We start from the raw sequence: 18,528 nt of genomic DNA, 5'->3' as shown, positions 1-18,528 counted from the left end.
CTCTGCTTCATTACACAAAACAAGGTCTAATATGGCCTGTTCCCTGGTTGGCTCCGCGGAAAACTGATCCAGATAATTATCCCTAGTACATTCTATAAGCTATTCCTCTATCTTACTTTTCCCAATTCGGTTGTCCCAATCTATATGCAGATTAAAATCACCCACAATTAATGTTTTTCCTTTACTACATGCTCCGCTAATTTCCTGATTTATACCTTGAGAGATACTGTGACTGCTGTTCGGGGGTCTATAAACTACTCCCACTAGAGTTTTCTGCCCCTTGTTGTCATGTATCTCTACCCATATTGACCCTACTTCCTGCTTTTCTGATTTAAAATCTTTCCTCTCTACTGTTTTTATCCCATCCTTTATTAGCAGGGCCACCCCCCTCCTCGTTTACCACATTGCCTATCTTTTCTATACACCATGTACCCTGGAATATTTAGCTCCCGCCCTTGATCTCCCTGTAACCATGTCTCGGTGATGACTACTAGATCATACCTGTTTATTTTTATTTGTTTCTAATACTGTGTGAATTCACTTAATAATAATAATAACAATAATCCTTGCATTTGATATAGCGCTTTTCACGTCGGGAGGACGTCCCAAAGCGCTTCACAGAACACACTGTAAAGTGAATTGACTCTATATTTGTGGGTGAACGCGGCAGCCAATTGCGCACAGCAATGTCCCACAAACAGTCATAGATTGAAAATGACCAATTATTTATTGTTTTTGGTTTTGGAGGGATTATTATTAGGCTCTGTGTGGAGTAAGGAAACTTGCCCAAGGTTTCGCCCTCGGCCTGGAATTGAACTCAGGTCTCTCGCTTGCAAAGCGAGTGCTCTAACCACTGAGCTACAAGACTTACAGAGGAAGAGTGTTTGTCCGCTCTCCCTCTATAAGGCCACACTGTAAGAAGCTAATATTCCTCTCATTGTTAAAAATCTGTGTAAAGCCTGGATAATGCGCTGCCCTACCTATCCCCACACCCCTTTAAGCCAATATCTTTCACATACCTGACTACTTCCCTCTTGAAACCCACAATACACCCTGTCTCTCACACTTTACTTGGCAGAGCATTCCACATCCCGACAACTCTCTGAGTGAAAAGGTGAGTGAAAAATCTGGGAATACTGTAAAACTCGTGTAAGTCTCATCGTTATTAATCGTATAATTGCTTAAGTCGTACATGCACCAGAGTCCCATCCAGTTTCCGACCAAAATACACTTCGATTTCTTTGCACTAATCGTATTTTACAAAGCAAATCATCTCCTAACTCATAATGTCTAACTGCATTGAAATCCAGGAAACGAAGTCCTGCCCCATCGATGCATGTGTACTTACTAGCTGATTTGAAGTACACGTGCGCAGTGTAGATTATTGATCAATTCAGATTTTATACGATTCACCTGTAACTCATACTTTGCATAAGTATTATTATATGTTGTGGTCCCGACTGGTATGGCTTATGTGAATTTTACTGCATCAATGCAAGTTTGTATTGTATTGTAATGCAGCCACGAATCTGGATACTTTTGGAAGCTCTGGCTTTGGGAGATCTGGCGTCATGTAGCTCAGAGGTTAGAGAGCTCGCCTCGCAAGCGAGAGGAGCTGGGTTCGATTCCCAGGTAAGGCAAAATGTTGGGCAAGTTTCCTTACTCCACACGCCTCTGTTTACCTAGCAGTAAATAGGAACCCGCTGGTTAGTCAATTGGTAGATCGCTTCTCCGTGGGTCATAATCCCTTAAAAAAAATTTGGTCACTCAATCTACATCTGTTTGTGGGACACTGCTGTGCGCAATTGGCTGCCACATTTCGCCCACAAAATGTACAGACTATTCACTTTACAGTATATTCTGCGGAACGCTTTGAGACATCCCGAAGACGAGAGAAAGGTAAGGATTATTATTGTTAGAAAATCAATGTGGGGGTGGGGGGGATGGTGATGAAGAAAGGACGATAGTTGACATAAGTCATGGGGGAAGAGATCTTGAGTGCTTTGCAGGCAGGAATGGTGTGAGTCATGGGCTGGAGCTTTGAACAGATGACTGGGGAAAAGAGCAATACAAAGGTTAGGGATAGAGTTTGCAAATAAGGGTTACTGCAGTTCATTTTCCTTCGCTAATCATCTCCCTCCCCCCTTCACTGAGGCCCCTAATCCTCAAGAGATCAGGAATTCATATGTTTAGAGCTTTGTTGCCCAGACTAGCTGTGGGATCTTATTTGTCTCCCGTCCGCTTTTCATTTGAGGCGTTATCGGTCTTTTTTTAAAAAAAGTCAAAAAATAATATTGTTTTTTTTAATTTAAAAACACTTGAGATCTGCCCTGTGTGGGTGAGAAACTAAGTGAGTTTGTGGGCTGAGAGGGAAGCCAGTCAGACACTCGGGAAGCAGCAGTGTCCACAGGCTCTGAGAGACCGACTCTCTTGCTCTTACCAACAGCTCCCACCATGGTCTTGTCCTGGCTGCTGATCGCCACTCTTCCTCTCCTCCTCCATCTCCTTCCAGGGGGCTCCTTCTCCTGTGTCCCAGGATCCGGCAATTCCTCCGGGAACCACACTGGACTCATCTGCAGACTCACCAAAGCAGCAGCTCTAGTGCGTAAGTAGTTAGTGTGGAGAATAATAATAATAATAATAATAACTGTATTTATAGCCAAACGGCGCAGTGGACAGAATGAACGATTTTATTCAGGGGATTGTTGGCTAGGTCACCGGGCGAGAAAAACCCTAGGTGCAGTTGAAGAGATAGGTTTTTACGAAAGGTTTGAAGACAGATGGAGCGAGGGTGAGAAGCATGGGTAGAGGGAAGGAGTTCCAGAGTTAGGGGTGTATTAGCCAGATTCTTGACACCGATGGTAGGAAGGAGAGCAGCAAACCTGAGTAAGCTGAGCAGAGGAGTGAGGTAGGAGAATAGGGGATCATAGAGATAGAGAGATGCTATGAAGGTGGCCTGAATGGATTTACACTTGATGTCAGCTACCTTGAAGTAGACCTGTTGGGAGACAGGGAGCCTGGCAAGGACTGGGGTGATGGGGTGTGGAGTTTAATGCAGGTAAGGATTCGGGAGGGCGAGTGGCAGAGTTTGGGACCTTATGGATGATGGAACTAAGACGGGGGTGGGGGTGGTGGAGGGGGAAGATTAAGGGAAGTGGGCAGAAGAGGATGGGCAGATGTGTCTTTATTCAGCTCCCACAATCTTCTGACTCGGAGGCAACCAACTGAGCCAGGCTGACACACAAATATCTCAGATGCAAGGATTATTATGACTGTAAGCGCTCTGATTTCAATGGGTTACACCGTAATTGTCATTGTCTTTCCAGTGTCCTTATTATATTTTATACACAGACCTTTGAACCAAGTTACTTTTAACCCCCGTGCTTTTTTTTCCAGTCAATCAGGAGACCACAGGCGTGATCCAGGCAACCTACAGGCAAGCCACATTCCCTAATGTCACTGGGGAAAGCTCAATCCCACTCCTTGGCTCCATGAAGCACGTTTTTAAAAAGTAAGTGTTGGGGGCACTGAAGTGAGCAGCAGCCTCTATCACTCCCACCCCAGCCTCCTTGAGCCTATCACACCCACCCCTTAAACCAAGGTCCCGTCTGCCTGTTTAGGTGGACGTTAAAGATCCCGTGGCACTATTCAAAAAGAGAAGGGAGTTCCTCCTGGTGTCCTGGCTGACAAATAGTCACTCAATTAATGGCTGTTTGTGGGGCAATGCTGCAAGCACGTGGGCTGCCATGTTCTCCTACAAAATACTCCGTTGCTGCACTTTCCAGCAAATCCTGTGAAGAGCTTTGAGACATCCTCCCAAAGTGAATGCTACTAACTGTAAAGTCAACATGGCTTCACATTATGATCACAACCAAATGTAAAACAACCAACCCTTTCGGACGTCCTCCTGACATGAAAGGCGCTATACAAATGTAATTTGTTGTTGTTGTTATTGTAACTCTGGCTCCCGAGCAATAACAGTGTTTTACACTTTCGAAAGGAAAAAATCTGTGTTTGAAAATGGCTGATTTCAACGGTGGCTCTTCTAAGCATCACGGTTTACTGTTGTGATGTGCTTGAACTTTGCGTGCCCGTGAAAAATCCAAGAAACACACTGGTCCTTATGTTCCACCGAGGGCCAACTGCTCACATGGTGAATGAATTTCGAGTAGCTCAGTCCTGAAAGCCAATACATTATGTGATTAAACCTCCCGGAATGCATCCAACCAGAGATGGAAAACCTTTACCACCCCTAACCACCACCCCACCACCACCTCCAACCTGTACCCATTCTACCCGGGAACCAGCCGGCAGACCTTTAGTCACTTTGCCCCTCCCTCTGGAACTCTCTCCCCAAATCCCTCTATCTCAGTCTCACCCCTTCCCTCTCTGCTTTCAAATCCCCCTCCGCCTGATAATAAGCTGGATAGCTGTAACACAAGTGGTATGAAAGATGTCTGGAAATACTGACTTGTTGAGTTCGGGAGTGTGTCAACTTGAGCCCTGCATTTTGCCAGTTAAATCCTCAGCTCTTCCTTCCCGGGGTCTCCCCCAGTTTACAGGTAAACAACATGTCCATAGAGAAGAGCGACGTGGACCTGGGAGAGGAGCGAGGCATCTCAATTGATATCCAAAACGTGGCTGTGCTCTTCAAAGGAACCATTTATTACTCATACACCAGTTGGCTGCAAGTATTTACTCCCCAATGGGAGCTCTTTCCTCGTTGTTGTGTTATCATCTCTGTGACCCTTCTCCCCATCCCACTCCTCCTCGGCTCACTCCAACGAACGTTCCCACTCCTCCGTGTCACTGTCAGTGATCAGGCCTTTAGCTACTCTGCCTCTGACCTCTGTAATTCTCTTCCCTCTATCCCACCATCTCGGCCCCTTCTCTTGCTCCCCCATCGCACGCCATTCCGTCTCCTTCCCTCCCTCCTTCTCGTCCCCCTCAATCTCACTCCTCCCTCTCCCCCTCTCTATGTCATTAACTTCCTCCAAATACCTCTTCGAGGGCTCTTGGGGTCACCTCTTCCCTCCTCTCCCCTCTCAGCATCTGCCCCCATCGCTGTGAAGCGCTCTGAGATGCTATCCTACACAAAAGATGCTATAAAAACATAGGTTATTGTTACGTTATAAAGACGATCGCTGTAATGGTGCAGAGCAGTTCCGCTGCAGGTATGTTACGCAGTTAGAAAGACATAGAATAGGGTCACTGTCACAGGACACTTCTCTCAGCAGCATGTGTGACATTCCGACAGCTTAGTCTGTGAGACACTTTGGTCTGAAATTGTAGATACATTTAAGTACAGTGTTTGGAAGCCGGTTGCTGCGTCTCTCTTACGAAGGATTAACATCAGCATTTAGTCACTAACCACTGAGATGGGTCGGTGAACTGTCACTTCAACTGGATATGTGAATTCACCTCTTTACCTGCTGAATAACTGCTCCGAGACAGCGCGTCAGACGATCCTAACACTAAAAACACAGAGGAACCCTATTTTTCTTGTGGTTTGATACCTACGCAACACAGAGCACTAATAATAATAATAATAATCCTTGCATTTGATATAGCGCTTTTCACGTCGGGAGGACGTCCCAAAGCGCTTCACAGAACACACTGTAAAGTGAATTGACTGTATATTTGTGGGCGAACGCGGCAGCCAATTGCGCACAGCAATGTCCCACAAACAGTCGTAGATTGAAAATGACCAATTTATTATTGTTTGTGGTTTTGGAGGGATTATTATTAGGCTCTGTGTGGAGTAAGGAAACTTGCCCAAGGTTTCGCCCTCTGCCTGGAATTGAACCCAGGTCTCTCACTTGCAAAGCGAGTGCTCTAACCACTGAGCTACAGGACTCCACTGTATGTTGTATCAATTTTACGCTGCTCTTCTGCGACGACATGTAACCCAGTCTGCTTTACTCTCTTGGCTTTCCTCAGGTTAAGTTTACATCAATCGGTGGATTTTGAAATTGAATCTCAAGCTGATCTTTACCTTTCTGTAAATCTGGGTGAGTGCTGACGTGGAATCATCTGTATAGAGTGACTGGTCATAAGTAATAATAATAATAAAATAATAACCATAATACTCCATGCACTTGTTATAGCGCCTCATCACGTCAAAACCTCTCAAAGATCTTCACCCTGGAACACGTAGTGACTGCGAATTCGTAGACAAACTATACAAGTCACGTAAATCTTATCTCTTGCTCACGGACACTGGGGTCTAAAGAGAGTTGCCACTGGATTTCAAAGCGTGATAACTATTACATGTTGTGGGTAACCACATTCCATCCCTGAGATGTTTAAGTATGTGAAAGGTTCTGCAACAAGTGAAAAATTCGAAAGAATGTAATGGCATGGAAAAGTAAACCCAGAGCAGTACACTTGGATGCACTGAGAAAGTGGAACAAGAGAACACAGTATTAGAGTTGTAAATGAGTATGAATTCTAGTGTGTGTTTCGTTGACCACTCGAGAACTCCATTCTGCACACCTAGAAATCAATTGTGGATCCACAAAACCACCTCCCACGCAGATCCTGCCCCTTGCTTAAGGATCCTGGGACTCTGATAGAAAATAGAAGGGAATTCCTCCCTGTATCCCACCCAACAAACCTCCGGGTTAATTGGTCAATCATATCATGGACTGTTTGTGGGCCTTTGCTGGATGTGCAATGGCTCTTGAGTTGGCCTACAAAAGCAGTCACCAAACTTGACATAACTACCTGTTAACAAAAGGCAATATACTGCAGATGCTGGAAATCTGAAGTGAGTTAACATTTCAGGTCGATGACCTTTTGTCAGAACTGTTCCGGCAATAGGTCATCCACCTGAAACGTTAACTCACTTTCCTCTCTCCATAGATGCTGCCTGACCTGCTGAGTGTTCCCAACGAGTTCTATTTTTATTAACAACAACAAGATTCCATTTATTGAGCACCTTTCACGTCGGGAGGAGTAACTACTTGTTACCTGGCGCTGTAAAAATCTTAAGTACTTTTGTTCTGACTTCCTACAGCCTGTGATCGAGGGCGAGTGGCTGTAACCATCTCCGATTGTTTCCTGAACTTCGATAAGTTAATTTTACGTCTACAAAAAGATGAGGAGTAAGTACAGCCTTCAATTCTTTGATGTTTCTTTTTGACGTTTTCTGAAATAATTCTTATTTGTTAAATTCTGTGGCGCAGTTTGTTATTTCCTGAACCTTTAAAGGTTCCTCCAGGTTTCAGTCTTTCAGAGAGGATGACCTTCATGTCTGAAAGATCAGCAAGGTCCCGTGTCTGAGGTAGCTGATCTCAGTGCTCACATTGCAGTTGGGATGTTTCAATTAGCTCAGTGTCCCAGGGCTGGAGAGAAAACAAATCTTAAGATTAAAATCTTAAATATTATTAAGATTATTATTTATCTGGAGTTTCTGCTCCTGATGGAAAATATACACGCTCGTGTTTGTATATGTATGTATGTGTGTGTGTATACGTGTGTGTGTGTATATATATATGTGTGTGTGCATACCTTTGTGTGTGTATACCTGTGTTTGTGTGTATACCTGTGTGTATGTGTGTGTGTGTATATGTGTGTGTATACTGTGTATGTGTGTGTATATACGTGTGTGTGCATATATGTGTGTGTGTATATGTGTGTATGTATATATATGTGTGTGTGTGTTTGTGTATTTATGTGTGTGTGTATACGTGTGTGTGTATTTATGTGTGTGTGTGTATTTATATGTGTGTGTATATGTGTGTGTGTGTATTTATATGTGTGTGTATATATATATGTGTGTGTGTGTGTGTGTAAGAGGGGGCAATGCTGGTGAGAACAGGATCAGGCGTTTCTGCCACTCAGTTGTTTAACAGCCCCCGGCAGTGGTTGTCCTGGTTCACGCAGTGACCTTGGCCCCTTGGAAGGTGACGAGGACCCAGCATGAGTTGGCACCTTTATGGGTGGGAGGTGGGTGGGGACCCAACGGCTACACTGTGCTTTGTGATCAGCTCTGGTCCTCACTGGTGGCTCTGCTCTGCTGTGTGAAATGCTCCATCTAGCGGCCGAGATGGAAACTAACTCGACTCTTCCACTGATGGTACCGCACGCGAGGTGATGGTGGAGCCCAGACTCCACATGTTGGGGTGTGTGTGGTGTGTGCCAGTTTCTAACCGGATTCCTTACTAAGCAAAGTGGAAGTCCGTCGCACCGACTCCTGGGACCTCCGCCCCGACCTGGTGTATTTTCATGGCTGCGTCGCCCCGAGTTGGCGTGACATGGCGTGAAAACACATAACCTGCCGGATTTCAGGTTACAGGAAGGAATCGCCACTTGCCGGACTGAGGAATCCCGTTAGAAAGCATCCTAGACCCCGTTAGCATTCTCCCCTTGAGCGCATCCCCTGACGGTAAAACCATTCAAATGTAAAACCCTGCAGACTGGGTACTAAAGTATGAGATTGAAAGCAAGTTAGCAAATAGGCAACACAATTCCTGATCAAGAATGTATTTTACATATTGGTGTAAGTGAGCTTAACGATGTGTTTCCTCTCCTCTCAAACCAGGACAAGCTGGATTCAACAGCTCTTCACAGATTTTGTCTCATTTACTTTAAGACATGTGATTAAAAAACAGGTGAGGCTTGTTTTCCTGTTGTTTCGAGGCGACAGATGGGCTCAGTTGTGAACACTCTCGCCTCTGAGTCAAACGGTTATATTAGCTCAAGAACCACAATCAGGACCTTGAGCTCATGAGACCACCAGTGGAGTGTTGCCGTCTTTCGGATGAGACATGAAACCAAGGTCTTTTCTGCCTGTGCAGTTGGATGTCAAAGAACCCTCGGCAGTGATTGAAAGCCAAAGGGAATTTCTCCCGGGGTGTCCTAGCCAACAACTCCTCAAACAAAACATTATTCGTTCACTTCACGGCTGTTTGTTGGACATCGCTGTGCGCAAATTGGTTGACAGATTTTCTTACAAAATGCATGGACACATGCTGTAAAGCCTGTGAGGTGCTTTGAGATGTTCCTCTTGATGGGAAAGGCGCAATATCAAAAGTTACTATTCTATAATAATCCACGTTTTAGTCCTACAAATGGACAAGGTCAGGGCTGGGTTGCTGTTTGTATGCACTATTTATGTAAACACTCGGTGTAATTTCACACACATTTACTCTCCCTTGGTATCAGCCCTACTCCACATTCCCCTCTGAAAGTGCTGTATATCTTGATCTCCATTTACGTGATCTGCTATCAGCTATTGACAATGATGTGGTCTTTTATTTGTACTCACACTGATCGTCACAATGAATAACAGGAATTCACACTTTAATCATAGGAATTAAAGTTGAGTCATGTAACTTTATATAACTGCTCTTGGTTGTCTCATCTCTCAATGCGGCATCTAAATTCACACTTGGCTGATTTCAATGCAGTACTGGGGAGCGCTGCATTGTTAGAGGTGTCATCCTTTGGATGAGATGTTAAACTGAGATTCCGTCTGCCTGTTCAGGTGGATGTTAAAGAACCCGCATGCTGTTCAAAAAGAGGTTTTCCCAGTGTCCGGACAATGTGATGGGGGGCTATATCAAATGCGAGAATGATTAAGTCCTTCCGGTAACCGGAAGTAGATCATGCCGAACAGAGGAGTCACTTCCAGAGTGGAGATCCCGTGGGTATACGGGAATTATATCAGAATTCTTGTTAAGCAGTACCCAAATCTCTTCAAATGCCGATTTGAAGTGTTAATTTCTGGTCTTCAGTGTTCTGTGATGAGGAGATGCCAACTTGGATTTGTCTCAGAGCGAAGGGTTGACCCTTGGGTCACATTGACTCTCTCTAGTATTGCCTTCCGCCACTCTGCCCCCACCCTCTGGACCTCCATCCAGCAGTCTTGCCCTCTCCCTTGCCACCTTCAAGACCCACCTCAGGACCCTCCTCTTCGACCGTGCTTTCGATTTCCCTGCTTCCCCTCCTCCCCTCCACCCTCCCCCTCCCCGATCCTCAGCTCGGGTCTGTAACTCTGTCTGTCCAGCACCTTGAGAAGTCCCCCCAAAGTGAAAGGCGCTATACAAATGTAATTTTGTTGTGGTCTGCTATTCCGCAGGAGTCTAGGAGCAAGTTGAATCAGAGGCTGGTGAGAATGGGGAAAGTATTGCTGTAAACAGTAGTTGAAACAAAAATTTCAACATTTGGAGGGTTGCCTACATAAGAGAAAAAGTAATATATGGGTATGAGAGGGGGAGGTTTGAGGGATTGTGTTGGGTGTAAACAACAGCATGGACTAGTAGGGCTGAATGGCTTGCTTCCATTCTGTATCATTCAATGTAATTCTGCCTGTGTGTTCTCTGTTTATTCTAAGATTTGCGCAGAAATTCATCAAATGGCAAACCTATTGGCAGACTTCATTCTGGATCAGGCGGGTAAGAGCCCTCCGCACTGCGATGTCATTTCTGAATGACAACGGCTTTGAGTTCAGGAGCCGAGGTGGTGTAAACACTTCCATTTCAGCTCAAAGTGAGGTTGTCTGGTCCCCTGTCACCCATAACCCCCAAACCACCTTTTTAATTGATTTATCCCATTCTCCAGCTCTTCCCCCATTTCCCCTTGTGATTCATACCCGGATCTTTATCCAGTTCCCTTTATGAATGATTCAATTGCTCCAGCTCCAACAGCAGCGACAGCAACAATAAATTACATTTGAACAGCGCCTTTGACGTCGGGAGGATATTCCACTTGCCACAATAGCCACTTGTGCCAATGAATCCCAAAACCCAACAACCCTTTGAGTTAAGATATTCCTCTAAACTTCTCCCCTCCAATTATCCCTCTAACAGTCCAGAGCAGAGGTGGCCAGGCCAGCCTTTATGGTCGGCCAACAAAATAAAACATTCTTGATTGAATATTTCTTGAAATTAGGTCAGAATTGGGACCTTGATGACTCACCAACCCTAGCCACAGCCTAGGAGACTGTTTTGTGTTACAATTTAAGATTGAGCAGAATTGCAGGAAAAGACATTTCTGCACTGGACAATCTTTGTAGCTGGAAGCTGTTCTCAAAAATACCCCAGACTTGGGGCTTTCCTGTTCATTGCCACATTGACTTTGCAAACCGCATCCAACAGGAAACAATATGTCAAACACTTCAGATAGTGCCCAGATCTCTGGTGTCCTTTAAGGTCAGAAGGTTAGCACAATTACTGTTCTGTGTATTACTCAACACATATCCCCGAGCCACTCCTTGCTCATGAACCTCCAGTGCTACATACAAGCCAATGGTAATACCTTTAGAGATCAGAACTAAAAGCTAAGTGCAAGTCCTCCAGTGTTGTAGCTTGTGTCAGTCTGGCACAGTGGTTGCACTCTCCCCAACTGAGTCAGAAGGTTGTGCGTTCAAGCTTCACGTCGGGATTTGTGTTTCATTGTCCGAGGTTCCATTCTTCAGATGAGACGCTAAACCGAGGTCCCATCTGCCTGGTCAGTGGATGTCAAAGATCCCAAAAAGCGAAGGGTTTCCTGGCCAAAAATCCCCCAATTAAAACTTGGTCACTCACTTCATGACTGTTTCTAGCACACTGCTGCGTGCAGTTGGCTGCCATGTTTCTCCCACAAAATACAGTCAATCCACTTTACAGTATATCCTTTGAAGCGCTTTGAGACATCTCAATGATGCGATAGATGCTATATCACATGCAAGGATTATTATTATTATTAAGCATTTGTCTAGAAAATACACAGCCACTTTACTCTAAAATGAATCCTGTGAAGCACTTTAAGGCGCTGTATCAAATGGATTGACTATTATATTATGTTGCCAGTCCGCCCACTGTAGTGCACTCTCAACAATGAGATCTTTCTTTTAATAAAAATGTTCTCTTCTCACGCAGCGGCGTTTATACAGGATGGGAATGTTGCCATCAGTACCGCACTTATCTCCGACCCAGTGCTCACCGATGGCTACATAGAGTCTCGGCACACGGTACGGTGCTGTAACCAGTGAGTGAGTGTCTGTGTGTGTGCATTAGAGAATCGGGAAAATTGCAAGTAAAATGGGGAATTCTGACAACTGGATGTTTGGTTCTTTACCCCATGTCAGGGACTCGAGCTCACAGCCCAGGCTGATGCTCTAGTGTAGCGCTGCGGGGAGTCCTACATTGTTGGAGGATTTGTCCTTCAGATGAGACGTTAAACCGAGGTCCCGTTTGCCTGTACAGGTGGATGTTAAAGATCCCGTGGCGCTGTTTGATAAGGGAAGGGAGTTTCTCTCTCCCGGTGTCCTAACCAACAATGCCCCTAAATAAAATAGGTCATTCGCTTCACGGCTGTTAATGGTGCTGTATCAAGTGCAGTGATTAATAAGTTGCTGATGTATAAGTGTGCATGTGCGTAGGTGTATGTGCGTGCAATGTGTGTGTCTGTGTGTGTGTAGTTGTAGGTAGGTTTGTGCTTTGTGCACTTGTGTGTGATGTGTATCCCTCTCTGCTCTAATCGATCTCTACCCACTGTACCGATGTGCTCCTAAGCTCTGCGCTGTGGCACTAACCGTATATCCATGGCATTGCTCTCTTAGGGTGACATTTTCTACAAGAACTTGACATATTTTCAGCAATCCAATGCCATCCCAGGGGAGCAGGTGGAGGAGAGAATGTTTAACCTGTGGGTCTCAGAACAACTCATCAATTCTCTCTTCCTGGCTGCCTATCTGGAGGGTCACCTGTCTCTGAGTCTCTCTGACCAGGAGCTGCTGGTGAGGGCAACACCCATGTATAATGGCCTCGTCGGTCTCTTGGGTTCTGTGTAGGCATTTGTGTGTGTGTGTTGGGTGTGTTGGTTAGTGTTCGTTAGGGTGTTGAGTTTTTGTGCGTGTGGGGGGTTGGGGGGAAGGGAGAGGATGTGTATGTGTATGTATATGTGTGTGTGGCGGGGGTTGTGGGATGGAGGTTGGGTGGGTATGTGTGTGGGGGTGTTTGTTGGGGTGTTTGTGCGTGTGTGAGGAGGGAGAGGGTGTATATGTGTGGGTGGGTGGGAGTGTTGTGGGGTGGGGGTGCGGGTGAAAATTTAAAATGTTTTATTTGCTGTTTTAGAGATTATTGCAACATGAAGATCCTGTCGGCCAGCCAAACCTTTTGCAACAGGTCAGTGTTTCCTGTTACTGAAACCTTGCACAAGTTTCCTTACTCCACACTCCTCTGTGTTTTGTAATGTATATGTAGTATCTGTACTGTACACTATACAGTATGAGGGCCATACAGTGTATGTATAGTTATTGCAGTACAAGGCGATAAACGTGTGTTTGCTTAATAATAATAATAATCCTTGCATTTGATATAGCGCTTTTCACATTGGGAGGACATCCCAAAACGCTTCACAGAACACACTGTAAAGTGAATTGACTGTATATTTGTGGGCGAACGCGGCAGCCAATAGCGCACAGCAATGTCCCACAAACAGTCATAGATTGAAAATGACCAATTTATTATTGTTTTTGGTTTGGGAGGGATTATTATTAGGCTCTGTGTGGAGTAAGGAAACTCGCCCAAGGTTTCGCCCTCTGCCTGGAATTGAACTCAGGTCTCTCGCTTGCAAAGCGAGTGCTCTAACCATTGAGCTACAGGACCCTTCGGCAGAAATAAATGTCTGTTGATTGAGTAGAAGTCTTCTCACTTTTACCGCTGTTCACAAGCTGGGTCCTGTTTTACAGATAATCCCTGACATTCCTGCTCATGATCTAGTCTTGCACCTTTGGCCTCTTAGAGCACCTGTGATTCTCTTCACGCCCCCAGGCACCATCCTGCAGTCCTCGGTCGCAGTGGAGTTGAGGGTGAAACGCAGTGACAAAGACCCCTACGTTGTCCTGTACATGGAAATGGTTGGTATTTCCGGTGATTTCTGCTCAGAGAAAGCAGAGGTACACAAGAGCTTTTCTGATGACTGAGCAGAAAGCCAACCTCAAAAAATGTTTAGTCCGGCTCAGAGTTGCACGAACAGCTTCATTTCATAGAGCCTCATCACCTTGTCACAACATCTCAACATTCGTCACAGGATTTACTGAAAGTATACAGATTATATATATTGTGGGTCAACACAGCAGCCAATTTGTGCCCAGCAACGTCCCAGGAACAGCCACGAATTGAATGATCGATTTTATCTGGGGGATTGTTAACACTGCTAGTTGACATTGAACAGTGAAATGATCTAATAAGCACTGTGGTCAGCCACATGTAATACATTTGCAAAGATAGAAACTCAAATGCATTGTAGCCATGTTTCCCCCATTGAAAGATCTACACTCGGGGTTCAAGCCTCCCTTGAGGACTTTGAACTCACATCGTCCGGGTTGACCACTCCAATGCAGTGCTCGGGAGGTGTTGCATTGTTGGAGGTGCCGTCCTTTGGGTGAGACTTTAAACCACGATCCCTTCTGTTTGTTCAATTGGACATTAAAGATCCTATGGCAAGTATTGTGGAGTCCTGTAGCTCAGTGGTTAGAGCACTCGCTTTGCAAGTGAGAGACCTGAGTTCAATTCCAGGAAGGGCGAAACCTTGGGCAAGTTTCCTTACTCCACACAGAGCCTAATAATAATCCCTCCAAAAAACAAAAACAATAATTAAATTGGTCATTTTCAATCTACGACTGTTTGTGGGACATTGCTGTGCGCAATTGGCTGCCGTGTTCGCCCACAAATATACAGTCAACTCACTTTACAGTATATTCTGTGAAGCGCTTTGGGACGTCCTCCCGACGTGAAAAGCGCTATATCAAATGCAAGGATTATTATTATTTATTATTATATCCTGTGAAGTGCTTTGAGGTGTCCTACTGACTTGAAAGGCTCTATACCAAATGCAAGGATTATCATTAATAGTATTATTATTGCTCTCCCAGATAGGAGCCAATTGTGTGGGGAGACTACACCCAGTTGCCTAGAAATACACAGTCACTAGACTTGGCAGCAAAAAAGAGGTGGAATTAAAGCCAGGATTCTGGAGTTATTTATAAAACTGTAATGCAGTAATGGTGTGGGGGGATTCTGGAAGGATGAGTTCAAATGGATCGAAGACCCTTCTTCCTTTGAAACTCTCTTGCAGTTTTGTGAATGACCTTTGCAGTGTATGAAACACAAGGATTGTTATTATTATTGAGTAGACGGGCAAATCTGGAAACTTTATTCGTCAGTTTCAAGTAATCTTTCAGGTTATGAAAAGTAAAATTTTTATCATATATAAACTGCCTGTTATTGTGTAGTTGAGCATGTGTTTCAGCCCCGATTCTCATACAATTGGCTTCTTATCTTGTCCTCAGGATGTCAAAACTACAATCGAAACGTCCTACAGTGATCAGAAGGTGCGTCTGCGAGTCACTGACAACCTGTAAGTAACTCGCTCCACTGCACAGCTGTTTGCTTGCTCTTCGCTGCCAGCGCATTCTCAACGCTATGACCTATACTCTCAAACACTCAAACCCTAAACATGTCCATCTCTCCACAGCTGGTCTCTCAAAGTGGTCAAGAGTGCTGTGGAAATCGCTCTGGTCAGTATGTGCAAAGAATCTGCAGTTGGAAAGCTGAGCTCTTTTTTTTTTACCTTATATCTACTGAGAAACGTCGGATTCAGATTTTTGTCTAATCTATTTTAGGACAAGAATAAAGCCCAGCGCTGTTTGGAGAAATTTTTCTCAGGCGGCGGATTGAAAAAAATAATCTCGTGTGAGTACGTAGGTGGAGAGGGGGGCGAGTGAGCAGTAACAAGACTCTGTGTGTGAGGGAGAATGAAAATGTCTTTGTACTTGATGATACCGGGACTGAGGGATTATAGTTATGATGATAGCATTGGGGTGGTTTTCACTGGAAGTTTTTGGGTTCAAGCCCCAGGTCAGGACTTTGAACTCACAGTCTTAGTCTGACAACAAGAAATGTACATTTATTCTGGCGCCTTTCACATCTGGAGGATGTCCAAAGGCACCCGAGAGGGTCAATACAGCACTGGGGGAGCCCTGCATTTTCGGAGGTGGCATCCCTCAGATGTGGTGTCAAACTGATGTCTTGTCTGTGCCTGTTCAGATGGACGTTAAAGATCCCATGTTTCCATTTGAAAAGAGAAGGGAGTTTTCTCCCAGTGTCCTGGTCAAAAATCCCCTGGCTAAGAATGGTCATTCACTTCATGGCTGTTTTCGGGGCATTGCTGTGGCGCAAATTATAATAATTATAATACTTACATTTGACATAACGCTGTAAAGCATTCACTATAAAGTGGTGAAATGCGGCAGCCAGTTGCATGCAGCATTGTCCCACAAACAACCATGGAGTGAGTGACCGATTTTATTTGGGGGGATTGTTGGCCAGAACACAAATTACCTGCAAATGATAATAATAATAATTATTATTGCCCACCAATATCCTGGCAAGAGCAACACACGCAGCATTGCCTTGGAGTGACAGCCTTGATTGTGAACTCAAAGTCCCGATGTGGGGCTTAAACCCACAATGTTTCTGATTGAGCAGCCAGAGTGAATGGGATGAATGAGACTGTAACTTCTTCCTTGTTTGAACAGATGTGGAGTTTTACTTGATGGACTTGCTCAACAAAAAGGGACTGCATCACTTTGAGATTCTCAACCCTCTGATCCAGACAGAAGAGGTACAGAAGGTGGGGGGAAACTCTGTTCTAGACTTTTGGGGGGCCGATGAGTAGTCCTGTCAAACTCTCTCTCTCTCTCTTTCAATTCTCTAGGGATATGTGATCATTGCCACTGACTTTGCATTCCCACGACACTTGCTGGAGACCTTCCTCAGAAGCTTGCCGTCACTCGTGCGGGCTTAGATACAGAGCCTGTGACGGCGATTAGGTGGGAAATGGAGAATATGAAGCAAGCATCTGAGCCTCTCCTGACAGCCCAAAGTGACAGGACCTCAACCTTTGTTTTTGTTTGTTTAATTTGCGTGCCCAGACCACTGGGTGATTGCTAGTTACTGCTTGTTGTTATTGAAAGGCCAATTCTTTCTTCACAACGAGTCACTGTCCTGCGCGCTACATAAATGCAAGTTGTTCTGGTTGTTCACTGTGCGAGTGGCCCGTAAAATTCAAAAAAAAATCGATCGCCCACTCCAGGGCTGTTTGTGGGACACAGCTGCGCATAGCTGGCTGCCGCGTTTCGCCCACAAAATACACAGTCAATCTACCTTGCAGTAAATCCTACATAGCGCTTTGCAATGTCTCGACAACGTGATAAGGTGCTGTATAAAATGCAAGGATTATTATAAATACCGTCATTGCACTATACAGCAAGATTCCGCAAAGTTCTTTGGGATGTTTTGATGGCGTGATAAAGCATTATATCAAATTGCAGGGATCATTGTTGTTATTATGTTCTTGAAATCAATACTCTGATCACTTCAGTTCCATGTGATGCTATCACAGCAAAAGTAGGATCTCTGTGAATAAAGCCCCTTCCCTCATGTACAATGTTCGCAGTTACTACACTGGCTTCAGATCACAGTTGAACTTTGACCATTGGACAGCACACTTCATTGGTAGATCCTTGATTTTAAGATCCTTGCACTTGTCAAGTCCCTTCATGCCCTGTCACTAATCTACCTTTCCAACTTGCTTACTAATGCATTGCCCACTGCCTCCGCTCGGCTGGTTCTATCCTCCTGCTTATGCCTCCTACTCCACCGTCGTGCTTTCAGCCACTATGTACCGAAGCTATGGAACTCTCCCTCAATCCCCCCACCTTGTCCTTTCCTTCCCCTCTGTTTAGATCACAACTGAAGACATTCCTCTTCGACCATGCTTACGGTCACCTCAACCCTCCCCCGGCTCTGCGCCGGGCTCTGCCACTGTTAATTCACTCCGAGACGACCGCCTCGCGTGAAGAGCATCGTATAAGTGCAAGTTGTTGTAGAATTGGAGCTGCCAAACAACCTCCACACGTTGCAAAAGCTGCAAGCTCCTGCAGCGCTGCAGAGTTAGACAGTCAGCAATAAATTCTGGAAGCATTGCACAGTCCTGGTTCTGCGGTTGTGTCTTTGTTGAGGTTTTTTGCTCAGCAAACACAACCTCAAAGTCAATGATTCTTCCCACATCGCTCCTTTCTTTCTTCTTCCGCTCCCCTTCCTGCCATTTTGCATGGTATTCACAGCTGAGCCGGGATTTTTAAGACCCTATAACAGCCTCTAACAGGCTGTTGTGGACAAGAAATCAGAACTGCAAAGTCGCCTTTTAATCCCCGTTGTCTGACAAGCTCCTGCACCTGTGCGTTGTATTGCAAAAGCAATTGCAAACCTTTTCAAGCGTTCCTTTCCGATCAAAGCAAAGTCTCTTCTAAAACAAAAAGCTTTGGCGTTGCGTGGGTTTACGTGAGACAATGTTACACGAGTTGTGGTTTGACTTAGTCGTGAGAGCTGGTGTGTGCTACAGCAGATTTGGCACAAGGAATGGAAAGTTTACTTCTCTTCAACCTTGCCTTCAGCTCCCCTCTCGACTCTCTACCCCCTCCTCGCTCCCACCCTTCCCTCCCCTCACCTTGACCCCCTGCTCAGGTCCTGACCC

At 45.1% G+C, this 18,528-nt stretch overlaps 1 protein-coding gene across 1 annotated transcript; it reads left to right on the top strand.

Annotated features, from left to right (window-relative positions):
* The first annotated feature begins 2,172 nt into the window (after nt 1-2,172).
* Nucleotides 2,173-17,418, top strand: LOC103187882 (cholesteryl ester transfer protein, plasma). Its single transcript, XM_007907585.2, has 16 exons — nt 2,173-2,605; nt 3,397-3,511; nt 4,556-4,687; nt 5,941-6,011; nt 7,019-7,106; nt 8,546-8,615; nt 10,340-10,400; nt 11,865-11,956; nt 12,548-12,724; nt 13,062-13,112; nt 13,679-13,846; nt 15,281-15,348; nt 15,466-15,508; nt 15,614-15,683; nt 16,529-16,614; nt 16,708-17,418. The coding sequence occupies exons 1-16, from the start codon at nt 2,455-2,457 to the stop codon at nt 16,795-16,797; spliced, it is 1,533 nt and encodes a 510-aa protein (XP_007905776.1). The 5' UTR covers nt 2,173-2,454; the 3' UTR covers nt 16,798-17,418.
* Nucleotides 17,419-18,528: the final 1,110 nt, after the last annotated feature.

The sequence above is a fragment of the Callorhinchus milii genome, unplaced genomic scaffold, assembly GCF_018977255.1.
Source record: "Callorhinchus milii isolate IMCB2004 unplaced genomic scaffold, IMCB_Cmil_1.0 Scaffold14, whole genome shotgun sequence".
NCBI classification, from domain to species: Eukaryota; Metazoa; Chordata; class Chondrichthyes; order Chimaeriformes; family Callorhinchidae; genus Callorhinchus; species Callorhinchus milii.
This window is presented reverse-complemented; position numbering and strand designations above follow the sequence as displayed.

Excerpts from the sequence above, each read along its gene's own strand:
- LOC103187882 (XM_007907585.2), top strand. The coding sequence starts at position 2,455 with ATGGTCTTGTCCTGGCTGCTGATCGCCACTCTTCCTCTCCTCCTCCAT. Across the intron at positions 12,725-13,061 it reads TCTCTGACCAGGAGCTGCTG|AGATTATTGCAACATGAAGA; the intron begins GTGAGGGCAACA and ends TTGCTGTTTTAG. Across the intron at positions 16,615-16,707 it reads CTCTGATCCAGACAGAAGAG|GGATATGTGATCATTGCCAC; the intron begins GTACAGAAGGTG and ends TCAATTCTCTAG.